Genomic DNA, 21,176 nt, shown 5'->3' with positions numbered 1-21,176 from the left:
GCAGGCCTCAGAGCACATTCCACTTAGGAGATCCAGAAAGCTCGGGCCCAGGCCTACCCTTCTAGAAAGGAAAGTCCAAGAGGGATGCCACACCCCGGGGGAGGACAGAGAGGATGTGACGACACCTCCAGGAATGCAGGGCCCACGCAGGTGTGTTGGCACCCATTAACTTCCTTTTTAAAAAGGGGCTTGATAAATCAGTACCGATAACAGTAATAAAGCTCCACCACCCAGCAATAGCTCCCACAGAACTAGGGCCCATCATGTGTCCCTGGCAGCTGGGGGTTGGGAGGTGACAGCTGAGAACAGAGATCCCAGTGGTCCCTGGGAGTCCCTGAGACCTTTTCAGGTGAGTCTCAAAGCCCAAACTATTTTCACAATACTAAGATGTCACTTGCTCTTCTCACCTTCCTTGTCAGACAGGTATACAATGGAATTTCCCAGAAGGGACGGGACATGTGATGATATCATCACCCTGATGACTATTGGAATGTGTGCTTGTGTATTATTGTGTTTTAAACATTTCTCAATTTCAATTTTGATACAATGAAATATATGTTGAAAGACATATCACACATAAACACAATACCTGGAGGCACTCCATAATTTTTAAGAGTATTAAGGGGTCTTGAGACCAAACTGCCATGCCGCCCCATCACAGCACCACACTTCATTTCCAGTTTAGCTTGAGTCACATAGTAGGTGCTTTTGAACAGGGGGTAGAGAAGGCAGTTTTATTATTACTCAGCTTGAGATGGGATCCTTTCCATCTGGACTTCCACCCAAAATGGCCAGAAAAACTTTAAATTCCCCCACGAATATTTGGTTGACTGAACCCCTCAGGGGGAAAGATGGGTTTCTCGCCTTTGAACCCAGGTGGGGTAAAGTTAGTATGGAGAAATCACCCTGCTCAGCTCCAGCACCCAGCAGAGACGTATCTGAGCAGCTGCTAGGAGTCAGGTAGGTGACTGCTCCACAGTGAGCAAAGCGGACGGGTCCCTGCCTTTTCAGAGCCGTCATTCTCGGGCAGGAGCAGATTACTCCCAAAACACATGGGGAAACCGGAACTTGACACAAGTGCTGGGAAGGAGGGGTGCAAAGTGTGAGGAGGGATTGGAGGCATGAGATAAGGGGAGGAAGCCTCGGGGGGACTCAGGTGGAATGCAGCACCCTAACCAGATCTTCTTGGCCATTTCAGGTTAGAAACCCCCCCCCGCCCCCCCGCCCCCCCGCCGGCCCAGGTCCAGCTCACAGGAGGGTTCCACAGCTCTTTGATGAGCCGCAGTGCCATGAAGAGCCCCCTGCAGGTGGGGGGGAGCGTTGGGGGTCTCCTCCTCACCTCCCCAGCATGGCCAGTGCTGAAAAGGGCCCCTGGGAGAAGAAACCCAGCTCTGGGGCGTTTCGAGAGGAGTCAAGTCTTTTGTTATCAGGGACATAGCTCGGTCATTCCACTGGGGGGAGGGGGACAAAGACAATCTGGAGGCTGTCATTGGTGGACACAACGAATAGCCCAGAAACGGCTGGAGGGAGAGGAAGACTTCAGAGGTTAAAAATAAATTAAACAGAAAAGAAAAAAAGAAAGCCCTGGAGGGCCGGTCTAGAAGTACTCGGGGAAGCCGGACCTTCGAGGAGCCATCCCGAGCGTCTGCCCACTTTCCCTCCCTCCCAGCGGCCACTAGACCCCATGGGACTTGACGGGCTGCAGAAAGAGTCTCTACCAACAAAACTAAGCCAGTAGAGCCCTGAGATTCTTCCCCAGTGACTGTTGCAGAGGCGGGAAAACTTGAATTTTGTAATCAGAGTTGCAGCCAGACCCCTAAACGACGCAAATGGGTGGTGGAGGGGCATAGTTGCACGCTGCAGCATCCCAAAGTGGAAGGGAGATAAGGGGTGGCAGAAACCTAGCAGCCCCACCCTGCCTCCGCACCAGCCGGGCCTCGCCTCCCATTCCCCGGCGGCGCGCGAGCCGGGTCCGGGGCAACCAGGCGCGCGCCTGCGCGTGCGCAAAAGGCCCAGCCGCCCTCGTCTCCAGGTGCGCTCGCGCTTCCGGCCGGCCTCCCCGGGGCGGAAACTCCAGGGCCTGCGCATGCGCTTTCCAGCTCTCCTGCTAGGTCGGGAGAGGAGGTCCACGGCTTCAGGTGATCCCGCCCCTCCCTCGCAGCGCGGGACCAATTGTACGGCGGCGGGCGGGACTTTCGAGGAGGCGGCCCGCCCACGCGCTGCGCGAGGCGTGTATCGATTGGTTGGCGCTGGGGGCGCAGGTGCGCGCTTCCCATTGGGTGTGGGCGGAGCGCGAGCCGCCGAGGCGTCTACGGAGGCTGCAGGTGAGCGCGCGCACGTGCCGCGGCTCCCTCCCGGCTGGGGTGCGCGCGCGCGGGCTCGCGGGGGAAGCGGCTGAGAGCTAGGCTGCGGCGCCTGTCCCCTGTGCTCCGCCCCCTCCTCCTCCTTCGCCGTCGCGGCCGTCGCCGAGGCCCGGAGGGAGGGAGCCGCGTTCCCGCCCACCGCGCCGCCAGTCTCACCCTCGGTCCCACCGCGTGAGGAGCCAGCCAAGCGGAGCTCTGCGCGGAGACCCGAGCCGCGGTCGCCCCTCTGCAGGTGCCTGTGAGGAGGCGCCTGGGCCGCAGCCGAGTCCCGAGCCCGCCGGCCGCACACTCGCTCCCCGCGCTCCAAGAGGCGGCCCGGCTGGAGGAGGCCGTTGCGGGCCAGGCCTCAGGATGAACCGCAGCCACCGGCACGGAGCGGGCAGCGGCTGCCTGGGCACCATGGAGGTGAAGAGCAAGGTGCGCGGGGCCCGGGCTGGGCGGAGCGGCCGGCTAGATGGGGACCGGCAGCCAGGGCCTTGAGGGGGGGTGCTCCCGGGGGAGGCCAGGGGCTGGCCGGGGACGGCCTGAGGAGCTGCCCGCTGTCTGGGACCGTGGTGGGCGCGGTGGTGGGATTTGGAGGCAGGAGATGGTGGATAATACGCTTGCTGTGAAGAGGACGAGCGTGGCGGGTTGTGTCTGCTCCTGCCCCAGGTAGGGAGGAGACCAGCTGAGCGCTTAATCTACCTCTTTAAAAATCATTCCTGTTCAAGGATGAGGGTAAGGGCCGAGGTATAGCCGAGAAGGATGGGAGGCGTATTGAGCGCAGCGTGGTACGAAAGGTTTGGAGGAATTCTACCTCCTGGCCTCTGAGTAAAGAGTATTTGGAACACCCGTGGTCACAAAATGTTACCCCTTTCTGTGGCTTAAGGGCGCATCAAGTGGTGAAGGAGAGAGCCCAGGGAACTCAAGAGCCCTTGTAAAGTTAGCTTTGCTTCCTGCTTAAGAGATTTTTCTAGCACTAACTTTGGTATGCATTTAATCTATATTTTAACACTATCGCCTTCCGTTTGAGTAGCACTTCACAGTTTGAGTCTGGGTGCTCTCTTCATTCCATCCTGCTACCTTTTCACATCAAGTGTTTTCACTCTTGACCAATGGTATGCCAATCTGCTGATAATTACGTCGGTATCCGCTGAATTCCTGAATTGCAGGGCTCCCTGAGCGGGACGGTGTATAGGGATTAGTGAGGGAAGCTTTCCAACGGGGGTTTTGAGATGGAATTTGAAGATGATCGGCGGCCACGGGAACATTTTCAGCAAGCATTTCATGAATCGAAGAGCCAAAGGGGACTTAGATAATCTAGTCTGATTCTCTGAGAAGACGGGGGCTCAGAAAGCTTATGACTTCGACAAGCTGTGCTTTTTATGACAAAACCTTAAAACCCTTTTACAAAATAAGTTTTAGGCTTTATAGAATAGAAAAGAGAGGACACGGGCTGGGCCCTGAGAACATTGAAAATAAGAGTTGGGAAGATCAAAACACATGAAAGAATAGGAGAAAAGTAAAAGCATATCAACTTTAAAAATAATGAAACATCATTGAATGTAAGACTACGGGGTGGGGTAGGGGGGAGAATGCAAAATCCAGGAGTGATTTTCAGTGAAGTAGAGTAGGGAAGGCTCCCTGAAGCCTGTGGGTAGAATGGTTTTTATTATCTGGAGTTGATAAGCAAAGTTCTCTAAGTTGCTGTAACTGAGATGATCACATCAAGAGTATCTGCATTCATTTTTCACATTATTTTAAAATGTTGTTTTCGACTTGTGTATCAGGATAGGCGCTAGTTAAGAAACCCTTCTGCTTAATAAGAATAGAAATGTAGTTATAGCAGTTTCACGAATATGCTGTCTCCTGTGTCCTCCGTGGAACTGCCATAGCAAATTGAAGTGACACGCTTGAACTAAGGGTTAAGATAACTCGAAATATATAGAGCTTTTCCTCTAGCAGTATAGTGGTGGTAGTGGTTCCGTGCCCAGTGGTTGAACCTTCTCATGGCATTTCTGTTATAAATCTAGTTTGGGTTTGTGGGAGTTGAGGTTAAGAAAAGAAAGACATTTATGATGTTGCATAGTCTTAAAATTCAGTTTGTGGTCCTAATCTTGGTAGCAAGTATTTAATTTTTTTATCATAGGAAAAAATGAGTAGGGATTCTAGGTGTTCTGATAAATACAGTCAAATGGTAATCTATCTCTCAGACTAGGAAACCTCGAGCCCTTGGGGACTGGAATTTCAGGCTTTCTGCCCTTCTCTTCTGTCAACTGGTTTGTGAATCTTTCCCATACTACCCATTATATATTTGACCTGCCATACTGGACTTCTGGTGAACCGTGTCTCTTAAATAGAATCAAGGCATTCTGAGAACCTGCATCTCATAAAGTGTGGTCCCACTACTGTTCTAGCTGCTGATAAATAGGCACAGTAGAGGTGCTGTTTCTAGTGTGTCAGTGACACCTTATGTTTTAAATATATATTTATTTTTAATGGATTAGATAAAACACTTCGCATCTCTACCATTTAAAAAATATTTGGACAGATGTGTGAAACAATACTTCCTTTTTCACTGCTTTGGTGATATCACAGCTTTTTACAAAGCTGGTCGCTAAGAGGTTGTAACCACAACTTGGTGATGTACAGATCCACGTTTCAGGATTTCTTTTTCTTCTGCATAGAAAACAGTGTCAACGTCATATCTTTGCTCATGGAAGGGGAAAATGGTACAAATAAAGTAATGGATAATGCAAATATAACTATAGTTAAATTGTGATACCAGTTACCATGTGACTTTTCTTTGGTAACTGATTTACCTTCCTGTTTCTCCATAGTTGGAAAAGCTCTTAATAATCAAGGTCATGTCCTTTAATAACCTTAGGTTATTAAACATTTGGAATAGTCTTTGAGCTGTACATTTCCTAGTTATTATTCATGGGCAAACAATATTAAAATTAAGTTTTCATTTCTACAGTGTACCAAAAGATGCTGGGAGACAGGTGTCCATACACATTCTGGGTGACCAAGGCAAACTAGACCAGGCTAAAAAAAGTTATAATAGTTGTTGATTGGGTCTTAATGTTATCTCTATTTTAGTATTTTTCTTCATGTAGTAAAAAGTTCTCTTAATCCTATTGTTTTGCTGCAAGAAGCATAACAATTTCTCTTTTTTTTTTTTCCTGCTAACATTGCAAAAGGGCACATCTACTTGTGAAGCCATACAATTTTCCATTGTTTTTATCATAACATTTAAGCAAGAGAAAAAAATGTTGAGCAAAGAATTTTTATCCACAAGCTTTAGCAAAAACATTGCAGCCCTAAAATATTCAATTATTAGATGTTACTCCCATTCACCAGGGGAAGTAAAACCCTGAGATGAAGCAGAAAGCACTAGGATGTTGTGATACCAGAATAAAGAAAATGGAGAAGAAACTATGACTTTTTATAACATCATAAGACTAACTCTGATATGAAGGGTGTTCCCCAGTTATTATTTACTTTGAAACGTGAAGGTGTGACTACACTTTTTGAGCGCTTTAGGTATGAGTCACCTTATTTTCTTGACAGATGTTAGTGTTTATGTTTCAGGAATGTGTTTTGGAAACTTTTAATTTGTTAGAGGTAAGAAGTGGTTTTAGTAATTTTTTAATTTAAAACTAGTGAGTAGTGTGGGTATAAGCAAGGCAGATGAACTTCTCCGAGATAGCAAAAGCAGTGAGTTCAGAGAGACCATGGGATCCTTAGGGAAGTGAATTGACACATTTGTAACCTGCTCAAATTATTCTGATAGAGACTTTCTCTGCAAGATGCTTAAGGCTGTCTTAGTGGTACATTAGTGTTTCTTGCCAATAATAGATATTTAGAGGAAAAACGAGTTCAGTGGTCAAACACATTTGGCAAACATTTGTTTAAAAACTTTTTTTTTTTTTTTTTAAATCAACCACAGGACTTAACTGAGCCTTTACTATCTGGTCTCCACAGTGATTCCTAAGAGTGTAATTATAGTTATGTAACATTTCCCAAACTTGTGTGACTGGGGCACTTTTTGCGGAAGGCTGATGAATCTTTCTTACGTTTCCACATTTGAGGAAATGCCATGCTAGTCCCATGGTTAAGTCATGGATCCTGTTTATTATGGACTAGATGAAGCCAGTCCTTCGTGTTGAATAAGAACCACTTAAATAATTTGGCATTTGGAAGGCAGTGGTGTGAATCTAGAGTAGGGAAGCAGACCTGAGAACGAGAATTGTGGAGATAAATATTGGGCATGATGGAAGTGTCGTCCTCCCTGTTTGTGCGATCCCTTAATGCCTTTCAGATAGCTATTCTCTTTCCCCACTAATTGCTGAGCTCTGGTGCAGGCCTGAGCCTTTCATTCTATGGGGCCTAGCACTGTGCCAAGCATGTAAACACTTTTGCTTTAGTTGGAGAGTTGTAGGACATATATTTAATGTATTGGTAAAGCTGCGTGTTTTTTTTTAAGATTAACATAGGGAAGACACTTCTTATCTCTAGACCTGTTTCTTGTATGATATACCTCCATTTGTATCGTACCTTAGTGCCAAGAAGCTCAAAGTCCTTTTTGTATATGTTGCTGTTAATTCTTGCCACTTCCTGTGAAATTGTAATTCCTTTTATGGGGGAGGAAACTTAGATGCTTTTTGCTACCAGTCAAAATAAAGACTTAGGAACATCTTTGTTACCCCATGGCCTGAGTGAGGAGCAGATACTGCTGTCAGGATCTGGGCTCCAGACAGGGTTTGTTTGAGCTGAGTCACTCTGCAGGACAGTCCCCAGTGAGGCCTGGGTACCCCAGGGATTAAGTTGAGCCTGCATCTCTTGAAGGGAATGCCCTTCAGAGATGCAGCAGTGAGCAGACACATTCCTGTGCCTTCCTTATGTTGTTTTATCTCCTGATAATGAGGTTTCTGACAATATACTGTGTTATTGGAACTGTCTTCTTCGTTAAGGGAAAAAATACTGTGCCTGTGAATTTTTCTGTCATGCATTTTAAGATTGGATCCTGTTACCTTTTTTAAAATTAATATGTTTATTTATAGTTTGGAGCTGAATTTCGTCGGTTTTCACTGGAAAGATCAAAACCTGGAAAGTTTGAAGAGTTTTATGGATTATTGCAACATGTTCATAAGATACCCAATGTTGACGTTTTAGTAGGCTATGCAGACATTCACGGAGATTTACTACCTATAAATAACGATGATAATTATCACAAAGCTGTTTCAACGGCCAACCCACTGCTTAGGATTTTTATACAAAAAAAGGGTAAGTAACAATGTTTAGAAAAATTGTTTTAGAATTAGAAGTTGTTTATTTTCCTCATTGATAGGATACACAGAATTCACTAGAAATTTAATGAATAGACATTTTGTGTGAATCTTCTTACCATATTAAACTAACAAGTGAGTTAAGACATCTGTGATATTATTGGTTTAATTGACATCTTTACACTTCACTAAGTATACTTTGGAAAGATTGCGGGGTTTTTTTTAAATTTATTTTTATTTTATTTTTGGCTGCGCTGGGTCTTCATTGTTGCATGCAGGCTTTCTCTAGTTGCGGCGAGCGGGGGCTACTCTTCATTGTGGTGCACGGGCTTCTCATTGCGGTGGCTTCTCTTGTTGTGGAGCACGGGCTCTAGGGGCGCAGGCCTCAGTAGTTACAGCACGCGGGCTCAGTAGTTGTGGCTTGCGGGCTCTAGAGTGCAGGCTCAGTAGTTGTGGCGCACAGGCTTAGTTGCTCCTCGGCGTGCGGGATCTTCCCAGACCAGGGATCGAACCCGTGTCCCCTGCATTGGCAGGCGGATTCTTAACCACTGCACCACCAGGAAAGTCCAAAAGATTGTGGTTTTAATTACTTTATAACCTCTTAGATTTTTTAAAAATGGAAATTAGGAATTTATTGAATCTTCACTTTGTTGAATGGAATTTTGTCCATTCAGAAAGATGTGGTAGAAAGAGTATGACTTTGGAGTCAGGGAAACATTCTACTTTTTTGGTAGCAACTAACTTTGAAATACTGTATGCACCACTTAATAGGTACCTGAAGGAAAGCTGTTTATTCTTCCTGGGTCGCAGTGTCTTCATCTATAGAATGAACATACTATCTCATAGGATTACTAGGAAGTTTAAATGAGCTCAATGCAGTGCTCTGGCATGTAGTATGCCTCCGGTGAATATTTTCTTTCCTTTTAAGGCATTTTTCACAGAAATAAAACTAGTGAATTATCTGGAAAATCAGAGAGCAAGTCATTATTTTGGAAGAATGTAAACATTGATATTGGTCTTGCAAAAGAACATTTTAAAATAACCACTCTATATGGCACGAATTGAAATGTATTTTGAGCCCTAAAACTTTTAACTTTGTGGCCTCCTCCGTGTGCGTGTTTATCTGTGTCTGCCTGTAGATGGGCATGATGTGTGCCATTTATTCCTTTGTCTTTGGTAAATGAAGAGGTTTGGAAAGGCAACATGAGAGCCACAAGCCCAGTACTGGTGGGATAATCAAAGCCTTACTGTGTTTGTAAACCAACCCAGAAAGCAGTTTGAGAAGGTGGGTAGAAATTACCCTTGAAGGTGAAACTTTATTTCCAATCAGTTGATAAGCATTGGACCACTCCTAGGGCTTTGAAATTCCACTGATTGTGTATCTTTGCTTCTGGGTTTGGAGGAACTAAAGTCCGCCAACAAAATAAACCTCCAAGGGTAGGGTAACATATCTGTATCACTTGACTATTTACGAGATACTTTACAAACACACAAATTCATTTTCCCAAAGACCCCTAAGATGGATTTCCTAGGTATGTGACAGGGGTGTGGTACAATTAGAGCGTTACTTCAGGAAGACTCATTTGGCTGTTCAGGATGAATTGGAGTATGCAGCAGTCTTACAGGAGAGAGCAAGGAGCAGGGGGGTGAGAGATGCTGAGAAGCTGCCCCGGCAGGAGACCAGGTGAGGAAGATAAAGGGGAGGATCTGAGAGTCACTGCGCTCCCCCCTGGATGGCAGAGGGTTGAAGAGGAGTCCAGAGGAAAACAGCTTTCTGGATTTGAGCCCGATGGTGCCATAAAACAGGTACAGTCTGGAAGAGAGATTGACTTGGAAAGAAAATTGGTTTGGTTATAGGCCAAAAAAGCTTATCTGGCTGGCGAGTTTCAACCTTGTCCCGTAGGAAATCAGAAATGATGGGCTGGAGCTCAGGGTGGAAATCTAGAGGCTGATCAAAGAGCTGAAAGTCTGCAGAAAAGTGATAGTTGAAATTCTGGGGAGTGGACATTAGGGCTAGCTGAGATGAAGAGCAGGGATGGTTCTTAGAAAGCTATGTATAGAATGTTGGAGAAGGAAGAGGAGAAGACAAAACATTGGAGTGGAACTTGTCATTTTAAGCAGAATAATTTAAATCATTATTGTTGAATAGAAGGCCTGTCTTGTTAGCAGTTGTAATTTTCATTACAAATTTGCTGTTTGGAACGTGTATTTAAATATAGAATGACTATTTTTAAACTACTGCCATCTGACAAAACTTGTTGGATTATCCCCTTCCTTAGAAAGATTGTAGGTGTTGGATTATACTACCACATGTTTTTGTTACTGGAATTGTAACAATTACGTGATCACAGGATTAATCCTAACGTCTTTTAAGGGTGGTTATCTTCTGCTGTTTCCTTTTCAAATATGTTTAGATGTAAACAAAAGTTTTCTATGCTGTAGAGGTAAATAACCAATACAATTCATAGCCCTTAGAATTTGATTTAGAAATAGGCAGTGTGTTCAACAGAAAATTTTTGTTTTTAAAAATGTAACTTTGGGACATCCCTGGTGGTCCGGCAGTTAAGACTCCACGCTTCCACTGCAGGGGGGCGCAGGTTCAATCCCTGGTCGGGGAACTAAGATCCCGCATGCCACCCGGTGCGGCCAAAAAAAAAAAAAGTAACTGTAATACAAATATGACTTAAGCAAAACATGAAAAGTCAGTCAGTCGATTCATTCCTGCTGAAAACCCTCCAGTGGTTTCCGTGGCATCCAGAATAAAATCCGTCCTGATTTGTGCCCCACAGCGTCTCCTTCCTCCATTCTCCCACTCCCACCTCGCAGCAACCACACTGGCTTTCTTTCTGTCCCTAGGACTCAGCGGGCTTGTTGCCGTCTCTGTGCTTCTGCACTTGCTGTTCCTTCTGTAAGGAACGCTTTTCCTGCAGCTGGTCCCATGGCTGCCTCCTCAGTTCTCAGCTCAGATGACTTTCTCAGAGGGGCCTCTTCTGACCACCCTAGCTAGAGCCCCCCAACCTCCACCTTTACCAGATTACCCTCTGATTATTTAGGTAGAGTTAACATGTTTGTTGTCTGTCTTACAGAGTTACACAGTGCCCTGTAGTTCGTGATGATACTTTTTTTCCTTTTAAACAAAGCTCAGCAGATGCTTAAGCTGATTTTACTTAAACTTTAATGAACATTAAATTCAGGAAACTAATGTAAAACATGGCATTAAGTACAGTTACATTTTCTTGCTTAATTACAACACATTTTCTGTTTTACTGGCCTGTTGCTTCCAATTTAGGAACCAATAGGGCAGCAGTTGCACTTGATGTGGCACCAAGCGATATTTTTAAAAGACAGATATGAAAACGATTTTAAATTTTAAAACCATGTGACCTTTTAAAATCTGATACCCTCTACCAAATAAAGCTTCTTTGAAGTGAAAGCTCACAGTTGAAGGCATAAACCACTTCATAGCTTGAACTCGGGGGTAGCGTCGTTGCATATCTTGAAAAGTTTTATGTTTTACAATAATTTATTGTTAGAGGAAAAAACCCAGACTCTATTTCCAGGGCTGTTATTGTGGAAGCAAAAACAAAACAAAAAACCTGATACTTTAAAAGTTACTTTCGCAGAGGATCCTAGGGCTTTTGCCAGCTCCCTCCCCCTGTCAGAGTTTAGAATTTCCTCACTTATTTGAGGGAAAAAGAGAGTTTTTCTTCTCTTGTTGTTCAGGTGGTTATTGTATGGTAAACAATCTCAGAAAATATTTAAAGGTTGCCCCTTTAGAAAAAGTACTCAGGTCATTCCTGTAGGTTTGGAATGCAGCCAGGGAAATGTGTATTTTTTAAAAGCCCGTTGTGATGATCAGCCAAGTCTGAGGCCCATTGACCTGCACGGACTTCTCGCCGGATCTGATCAGAATACCTACACCACAGCTTCTTGCTGTGTCACAGTCTGTTTCTGTGTGCCATCAGACAGACGCATTTGCATCATGGGTTTATTCGAAGGAGTATGTTGGAAACACCAGAAGGGCCTTGCTTTAAGCCTCATCTGCCTTAGGACATGGCCTTGTGGCCCAGACACCTGGAACTGGGCAGCCACTTAAACTGTCTCTTAGAACTTTACTGTGCATTGGATGTTATTTGGGAGATGTATTTTAAGGTTATATTTTAGTGAGTCAGGGTTTAATTTAGAAATGGTTTAAGGAGTATACATTTTAATAGTAAATTGTAAAAAATAGTTTAACAGAAGGTACGGCCCCAGAAATAAAAAAATTAAATCAAATAAAAAGAAGAAATTGTGGAGTAACAGCTCAGAATGTGATTCCAGTTGCTTATGACAGAAACCTGGTTGTCGCCTTTGACACATACCTTTTTTTCAGTCACCAAGCCTATTAAAAATGTGTTCTAATTATTTTTCAAACTTATTTCCCCATTTCCTGACACACCTTTTTATTCAGTCACCTGGCCTATTAAAAATGTGTTCTAATTATTTTTCAAACTTATTTCCCCATTCCACTGCCTCTGCTTCAGGCCAGGTACCATCCTAAATTACCCGCAGTAACCTCCTGTCTTCCCCCGCAGGTCCCTTCTCCAGCTTGCAACCAGAGTGAGCTTTGTAGAAAAGCCAAAATCCTTGGTTTTCTTCCCTTTGCCCTCAGGCTGAAGCCCGTAATCCTCCCCGCTTCCCCGGAGGCCCGGTCTGTCTGCAGGGCCCTGGCTGCGTAGACTGGGCTCCTCCTCTTCTCTCCCCTCCCACCCTGCCTTCTCACTGTCTCCTCCCACGACCCCATCCTGCCCGGCTCTGTATTTGTTGTATCTGCACCTGGAAGTTCTTCCCTCCCTTCTACCTGATTACCTACTGGTTTGTTTTCCAGTCTCAGTATAAACCGCATTCCCCAGAGAAGCCTTGCCTTACCCTGCAGACCCGGCCGAGTTCCCACTGACAAACTTCACAGCTCTTGGCACCTTTGTAATAATATAATGGTTTCAGGTTCTTTGTTAATTGCCGTCGCTTTTAGTCTGTAAACACCATGAAAGCAAGCACCTTAGCTGTTTTGTGCAGTGGATCTGCAGCACATAGCACGATGTCTAGCCACATAGTAGCAGGTGCTTCTTAAGTATCTGGCAATTGATTTTTCTTACATTAGGAAGTGAAGGGATCTGCAGGCTTTGAATATTGCTTTAAGTGATGTTTAATCCTTTTAAAGTTGCCACATCTATTTCATTTAACCATTTTGGATTAGAACAAGTGTTGGCAAACTCAGGCTTGCTGGCTGTTTTTATAAATAAAGTTTTCATGGAACACAGCCATGATCACTCCTTTCTGTATTGCCTGTGGCTGCTTTTGCAACAGAGACCGTATGACCTGCAATACCTAAAATATTTACTGTACTACAACGCTACAGAAAAAGGTTGTCCACCCCTTGATTAGAACAGTTTCAAAAATTATTTCATTTTTCCCTGTCTTCCTACTGAACTTGAAATGGGTCATAATCTTGAACTTTCTTGATGACTCTACCATGAACTGTTAGAGTTTTGTTACTGTACACGGATGCTGCTGGGATTTATATAACGCTTTGTTTTGTTTGTTTGTTTTCAGGTTTGCTTTTTCTTCACTGTAGGCTTTTATTTTTTGTATCTGTGCCTGCCACTCACTAGTGGACCCTTACCCCTGACTGTGACTTAAGACTCTGAACTGAGGAATGAGATAACCAGGGTTTTTTGGAATTAATGTTTAAAAAGTAAGAGGCTCCGAGGGAGGCCCTTCAGGGCTCCCTTCCTCTATGAGTAAAGCACAGGGGCTTTTTGTGTGTAAGGAAGTGAGACATCCAGTTTGGCTGTTTGGTGGCATTCCACGGGTAGATCCTTGTCTGTTTCGGTGAGCTGAGATTGTCAGGCTCGGGATAGGTGAGGTTTCACTGAGCCTATATCACATACTGTTGCATAAGCCTGGGTTTATACAAGTGAAAGGTTGCCATGAGCCAGGATTCCAACGTTCCGTCTCTTTCTGAGTTTTGTACTTTGACAGACATGCTCAGGTGGAACGTCAGCCCTGTTCCCTGTAGATGTTCACCTTTACACTTTAAACTGACACCCTGCACCCTGGCTTTCTGCCAAAATATTTCTTTTCCCAGTGGCTGGAAACTGATTAGCTAGATGGGAGAACAAAGGTGCCTTTGTACTGGGGCATATTGCTTTTGAGAATTTAGCAGAGAGCATTCAAACAGAGTCTGGATGCGATGCCAAATTATGCAGATTTGGGGGGTTTTTTGGTCAGGTTTCCCATGAATAGGTATGTAGGCAGCTTAGTTTTGTTCTCCTTTTGTATGGTCTGGAATTTCCCATATAAAAATTGTGTGGGCTTTCTTAATTGATTGTAAAATGAAATATACAATTTTGAATAAACACATTCAGTAGAAGATCATTGTTGATAGATTTTTGGCTACATTTTGCCCAAAAGATTCTTTTGTCAGTCGATTTATTTCCCAAGCCAAATTATAAATAAATTTCTGTCTTTGTAAGAACACAGTGTAAGTACTTTCTCCATAAATGAAGCAAAATTATCCCCAGGGGGGGAAATGCCCCAAAATCAGGTACCACTAGGCTTTTTTTTTTTTTTCGGTTGTGCTGGGTCTTACTTGTGGCAGGTGGGCTCCTTAGTTGTGACATTCATGTGGGATCTAGTTCCCTGACCAGGAATCAAACCCGGGCCCCCTGCGCCAGAGTCCTAACCACTGCGCCACCAGGGGAGTCCCCAGGTACCCCTAGTCTTGTACATTTATCTGAAACTAGCTTTTGAAGAGTGTTCAAGCAGCACTGAGAAAAGAATACTGAGGTTCTCCAGGCTCTGACACACAGTGGACGTTTAACATTCACTGTGTGAATTGAACATGTACGGTATTGGCCTTAGTAAGAAAACCTGGGGCCATCTGTACCTTATTTTGTACCCTTAATTTCCTGGTCTGTAAAGTAAAGGCAATAATACTTACCGATAGGGGGGCCGAGAGTCGGGTGACAAGAGACTACAAATGGAAGCCCTGTGCAGACACAGTCTAGTGATGTTACTGGTCTGTAGCAGTGATTGAGACTAGGACTTTAAACTAGTTCTTGGGATGGTGGGGGCACTTTTGTCTTCTTTATTCTTACTAAATATTTTTTTCATCCTTGGAGATTGTGACTTTTTAGTTTATCCCCATTCCAGTTATTTTTGAAATCTGATTTCACCTTTTATGCCTGCTGTTAATTCCGTTTCCTCATCCTCTGATGAGATGTGTTGTTTGTAGACTGTTTACCTCCAGCTGTGGGATTTACGAAGATCTAGTTTTAGTGCCCTGTTTTCCCTAGTTTACATCAGAGATTATAAATTGCTGGCTTGAAGAATAAATTCAACCACCAGACGTTATTTGCTCAAACAGGTTTTTGTTGTTATTTAATTAGGTGTCGGCATTTTAAAATGGGAAGTTTTTGGTTTTTTTTTTTAACCTAAAAAAACAAGACTCTCTGACAAGTTGGACTGTCCACACAAATTCCTACAGTCCGTGAAGAAAAGCTGCCTGGAGCGAGAAAAGCCATGCCATTAAATGGGGCAGGAACTCTCAGCTTTGCCAGAATCCTCACCCCTCCCTCCCTGTTGTCTCTGTCTTATACCTCAGCCTCTTTCGAAAGTGGGAAAATGAAAGGTTAAGAACTCCTCCAGAAAACTGAGGGAGAGTGTATTTGCAGAAGACCAAAATTCCTGTGTTTGATATGTATTCATTTAATTACATTATCATTTTATGTGTATTATCCATTTCGTTTAATGACAGGCAGACCTCAGATATATTGTGGGTTCAATAAAGCAAATATCGCGATAAAGCAAGTCACATGAATTCTTGCACAAATTAAGCGTGTAATAGCATTATGTCTAAAAAAATACATAACTCAATTTTAAAATACTTTTTTGCTAAAAAAAATGTTAACCATCACCTGAACCTTCAGCAAGTCATAATCTTTTTGCAGTAGTGATGTCAAAGATCACTGATCAAAGCGCATCGTAACGAGTATAATAATTTAAAAGTTTGAAATATTGCAAGAATTAACAAAATGTGACCCAGAGACACGAAGTGAGCAAATGCCGTTGGAAAAATGGCATCGGTAGACTTGCTTGGTGCGGGCTTGCCACAAACCTTCAATTTGTAAAAAAACACAATTATCTGCGAAGCGCAGTAAAAAGAAGTCTGCCTGTACACTGTCTGCCCGGACTCTATCTAATACAGGTATTTGAGCTTCAAAAGTGTCCAATTTTGTGTCATTGAGTCAAATATGATAAGCATGCAAGCTGGAGGTGTTTAAACAAACATAGGGAAAATACAATGTAAATAACTTGTTTTAAATGGTGTTTAAGAATGTGTGTGCGAGGCTTATCAGAATTTCATCTGCCATATTTAATGTTGTTTAAGTCATTGAGCTTTATCAAATTTAACTTCAACTTTTGGTAACTTTATGGTGAATACTCTAGAGGGCCACCTATTGGGCTTTTCTAGTATAGCATGTCTTACTACTACACTACATTTTCAGCTGATCGGAACAGGCTGATCTGTAACGAGTTTGTTTATGTACCAAATATATTTGAGTTATCCTTTCTGTACAGATTCCACTATAGATAAATGGGCGTTTATACAGCATTTCTATAATTATTTTATTTTATTTTTAAACAGAAGAAGCAGACTACAGTGCCTTTGGTACAGACACACTAATAAAGAAGAAGAATGTTTTAACCAATGTGTTGCGTCCTGACAACCATAGAAAAAAGCCACACATAGTCATTAGTATGCCCCAGGACTTCAGACCTGTGTCTTCTATTATAGACGTGGATATTCTCCCAGAAACACATCGTAGGGTCCGTCTTTACAAATATGGCACTGAGAAACCCCTAGGATTCTACATCCGGGACGGCTCCAGTGTCCGGGTGACACCCCATGGCTTAGAGAAGGTCCCAGGGATCTTTATATCCAGACTTGTGCCAGGAGGTCTGGCTCAAAGCACAGGACTATTAGCCGTTAATGATGAAGTTTTAGAAGTTAATGGCATAGAAGTTTCTGGGAAGAGTCTAGATCAAGTAACTGACATGATGATTGCAAACAGCCGCAACCTCATCATCACAGTGAGACCAGCAAACCAGAGGAATAACGTCATTAGGAACAGTCGGACTTCCGGCAGCTCTGGCCACTCTACTGACAACAGCCTTCCTGGCTATCCACAGCAGATCGAACCGAGCTTTGAGCCAGAGGATGAAGACAGCGATGAAGATGACATTATTATTGAAGACAATGGTGTGCCACAGCAGATCCCTAAGGCTGTTCGTAACACCGAGAGCCTGGAATCATTAACACAAATAGAACTCAGTTTTGAATCTGGACAGAACGGTTTTATTCCTTCTAATGAAGTGAGCTTAGCACCCTTAGCAAGTGGCACAAATACAGAATTTGAAACGCATGCTCCAGATCAAAAACTCTTAGAAGAAGATGGAACAATCATAACACTATGAAACCATCGCGTTTGAATGTTTTTTGAGTGAGGACGCCATGGAGACTTGTAAATTTGGCTAGTTTAAAGCATATATACCTCTGAACCAGTGATCTGGGTTAGGCATGAAAAAAATATATTGCAAGTTTAAAATGTTATTAAAATAGTAGTTTGATAATTAATATAAACTTCGGTGGGTCAGAGGTGAATTTAAGTCTAAAACGAAGGGGCCTTTGCTAATGAAATGATGTGCTTTTGCTATTTTGTCTGTAGAGAACTGGATGTTAGAGCACATTCCCAGAACTACACATGAGGACTAGATCATTTCTGTTTGAAGTGGTTGCATATTTAACCTGCTGTGCAGAGCCTGGTTAATTTTTCCTTTAACTATGTATTTTCTAATTCTAACGTGAAGAAGTCTGAGTCTATCTTTCGGTACTTTGGGACCTTGGCTCCTATATTCCCCATGTTGTATTTTGATTTTTTAATATTGTTCCTCTGTTGCTAATTGTAGCGAGTAATTTTTTCAAATGCTTTTTTTTTTTTTTCCCTAATTTCTAAGAAATCAAATCAATGGACTGTTTTTAGGGGTTGCTTCCTAAGTTATAAAGCACTGAAGCTATGTTCCTGAATTAAGAAACTCTAACAGTTGTTCAGGTCCGTGTTTGCCCATCTTGTAGCTTTCATATTTACAAACTCATTGCATTTGGGCATCACTTACATTGTGAAAGGCAGTTCCATGGACTCTGGTGATATGGGAGACTCTCCTGTAACCTCTTCTTGTCCTCATTCCACATCTCATTAGAAATCATTCCTTTTGTTGTTTGTGTATATATTTTGTTTGTCTGCCTTTTTACTCTTTTAATGTATCTGAGTAGTGTGAATTATTTTCGTTAAAAAAAAAATGCACCCAAACTAAGAGATTTTTACACACAGGACAACCTTGTGCACTTTTTATATGAAAATTTTGGGTTTTCCTTAATGGGATTTCTAGGAACACTGCCTACACTTTATGAAAAGTATGTCGTATTCACCTTTGACAGGTAGAGTGTACCTCGATTAATTTTATGAGGCTATTTATTACTTTCCGATGCATCCACTTAGCAAGGTAAGAGTAAGGCTGCTAACTTTTGTTCCTTGCCTGGTTTCATTGTATGGAGGTGCACAGGCACTACAGTAGCTTGTATATAGAGACTAAGAATAGTATGAACTACATGAGTTCCCTGTGACTTATGGATATTTCTCTCAGAGTTATTTATTGATTAATTTTATGCTAGGGCTAGAATGGTTACCTTATAACAATTGTGTGCTATTAAAACAATGAAGAATCAAATGACTCCGTTTTGAAGGATATTTTCTCTATATGGTAAAAGTATATGAAGTAAAGTTGATTAAATGAAGCTCGCTTGACTCAGAATACTTCAATGTATTTTGTTCACATTTTACCACTAAACATATAATCACTAAACTGTTAACTGCACAACATTATGTATAATACAGTGTACTTTTTGTTGAATTCATTGAAGTTCTTCCAGTTATATAACCACTGTTTTTTAATGGCATTCCAGGTTTAACATTCTGTTGAGTTCTATAAATTTGACTCTTGAATGGCAAAATGTTAATAAGTAGAAGGTTGCATTTCATTTATATTATAAGCGGTGCAGGGCTTCAACATTTTAAGTAAAAATACTTTCACGTACTACCTCTCTCTCTCTCTCTCTCTTTTTTTTAACAAAGTTTTAACATCAGAACTTTTCTCTTAGGGGAAGAAATACTTCAGGGCTTGACTTTTTGTACAACTTTTAACTGTAAAATACAGATTTGTCTTGTATGTATTCATGAAAATGGAAATCAAAGCTGCTAGTGCTTTTTAATTATCCCGCTAAGGGTATATGTCAACGGTCTTTTCAACTGGATCTCTCATTTAAATTATTGGTGAAAGAATTGATTACTAGACGTATTGTAAAACCAATAGATCTTGGTTATACAATAAAATGTCGATTCATTGGTAGTCTGAATTATTTAAGTGTACCTTATTAACAAAAATATCAGTGGATTCAGCATAAAATTTTATAGTACTAAATGTCAAGCTAACTGTGAATTTTGTTCTGTATCTTAAGTAAATTTATGATAATGTTCTCAAGAGCTATCAACAAAATATATGTACTTTTGTGAACTATGGACTTTCTAATTAAATTTTACATGCAACATGATTTTTACATGAATGCTACTTTGTTTAAACTATCAAATGTCAGTATTTTACTACAATTTTATTATAAAATGTACATTATCACTAAATGAGCTTTGATTTTAAAAATCAAATTAGCTTTAGTTGTATATTATTTTTTACAAATAAAGATAGACTTGTATAAAGGCTACTTTCTTGTCTGCAAATATATGAAAAGTCACCCAACAAATGTTTACCAAGCACCCATTACAGAAAATGGGTAGGGAGAAAATTGCTAAGTTATAACAAGATCCTGGCTTCCTTAATTTTTAAAAGATCAACACCAGGAATTCCTGGCGGTCCGGTGGTTAGGACTCCACGCTTGCACTGCCGAGGGCCCGGGTTAGAGTTAGGGTTAGGGTTAGGGCATTTAAAACGTAGTTAAATTCTGATAATGTAAGAGGTTAGGCATGATATCCATCTAGAATTATCACTTACATTGTTTAAGATTATTTGAAATAAGACAAAAGTTGTTTGTAAAGTGACAGTTTCTCTTCTGAATTCAAATTCACTTAGTTATACTTTTTATTATCACCCCCAGGTACAGGTATTGCCTATATGGATTGAATTCACTTCATACTGAACACTGTAAAAGGCCTGAGATAAAACAGACCCTCTTCCTGAGCCAAGTCTAATCCCAAATGAGTCACCCGGTCATTGGCTAAGTCGATCTCTGCATTAACTCCTCTGCCATCCAGCATGCAGGATAATAACCAATTCCTTCCGCCAGTTTAAAAACTAATAGAAAGTCCTCTGAGTAAAAATTCAACACCGTGTACATAGAACCCTTCACATCATCCATTGGTGCGGACTGTGTTGCACTCAGTACCTGATGCACTTGGTTTCAGGGTCCATGAAACAGTGGTATGGAACTAAAAGATCCTTTTCATCCCCAGGTACGACCCCAGTGCTCTTTGAATCCTAAATCCCTGCTGCTTCCAAGTTTCCAGTCTGGGTAAAAAATTACATTTGAGGAAAAAAATCATCAAAGTCATAGAAATGTATAAGGAAAAGCTAGCCCTGTTCTGGTCGTTTGCCTTAAGGTGCTTGAATTAATGGTTAGCAGCAACTGGTTGTTTGCTCTGATTTTCCCATCTTTTAGACTAATGAAAGGTTTAATTGTGGGTGACGAAGCTTTAAGAGTTGTGTGTGTGTCAGTGACCTTGGCAGCTCAGCAGATTGCGGAGCACCTTACTTAGAAGACGTAGAAAGTCTTGACCTTGTTATTTGTGACATGACAGCATATCACTTGCTGATGGTGACTGTTACCTGTAAGGTAAAGCATACATAAGTTGTCTCTCTAGCTATATTACATGCTACTTAAGTGCTGTAATTGGGTGGGTGTCTGACTAGCTATTACAAGGTAAATAGAAAGGAAATTAGTCCGTTAGATTTAATTGAAAAGCCCTTAGTGTGTAGTAGTCTACCAAGTTCTTCCCTAAAAACAAGATTTACATAATATATTTTTAAAAGCTAATGTGTTTGTCCAGTTACTTTACAAAATTTGATGTGTATTTTATAAATTAATATTAAATAGAGTTCGTATTTTATTTGCAAGCTGTATTTAGGTGTTTTGCCATTTTAAAAAGCTTTCTTAGTTCTCCGTGTAATAGAAAATCTTTTTTTCTAGTTCATTATAGTTATCTAGTTCATTATAATCCCAAGGGATGGATAACAAAGTTATTTAATATAGTATTAGTAAAGATAACTTTAAAATTTTTTTCAATTATACACATAATACATAAATTAATTATTATTATTATTTTTTAAAAAGGCTAAAATTCTTTTTTGTCCACAAAGCATACTTATTCATACAGTA

General features: G+C 41.9%; 1 protein-coding gene across 1 annotated transcript; it reads left to right on the top strand.

Annotated features, from left to right (window-relative positions):
• Window positions 1-2,684: 2,684 nt before the first annotated feature.
• PARD6B (par-6 family cell polarity regulator beta) lies at window positions 2,685-19,379 on the top strand. Its single transcript, XM_068524679.1, has 3 exons — window positions 2,685-2,780; window positions 7,409-7,631; window positions 16,323-19,379. Exons 1-3 carry the CDS (start codon window positions 2,715-2,717, stop codon window positions 17,150-17,152), a joined length of 1,119 nt encoding a protein of 372 aa, XP_068380780.1. The 5' UTR covers window positions 2,685-2,714; the 3' UTR covers window positions 17,153-19,379.
• The last annotated feature ends 1,797 nt before the right edge of the window (window positions 19,380-21,176 follow it).

This window comes from Eschrichtius robustus, chromosome 16, assembly GCF_028021215.1.
Source record: "Eschrichtius robustus isolate mEscRob2 chromosome 16, mEscRob2.pri, whole genome shotgun sequence".
In the NCBI taxonomy this organism is placed as follows: domain Eukaryota; kingdom Metazoa; phylum Chordata; class Mammalia; order Artiodactyla; family Eschrichtiidae; genus Eschrichtius; species Eschrichtius robustus.
The sequence above is the reverse complement of the archived record's forward strand: the minus strand, read 5'-3'. Positions and strand labels throughout refer to the sequence as shown.

Excerpts from the sequence above, each read along its gene's own strand:
- PARD6B (XM_068524679.1), top strand. The coding sequence starts at position 2,715 with ATGAACCGCAGCCACCGGCACGGAGCGGGCAGCGGCTGCCTGGGCACC. Across the intron at positions 2,781-7,408 it reads CCATGGAGGTGAAGAGCAAG|TTTGGAGCTGAATTTCGTCG; the intron begins GTGCGCGGGGCC and ends GTTTATTTATAG. Across the intron at positions 7,632-16,322 it reads GATTTTTATACAAAAAAAGG|AAGAAGCAGACTACAGTGCC; the intron begins GTAAGTAACAAT and ends ATTTTTAAACAG.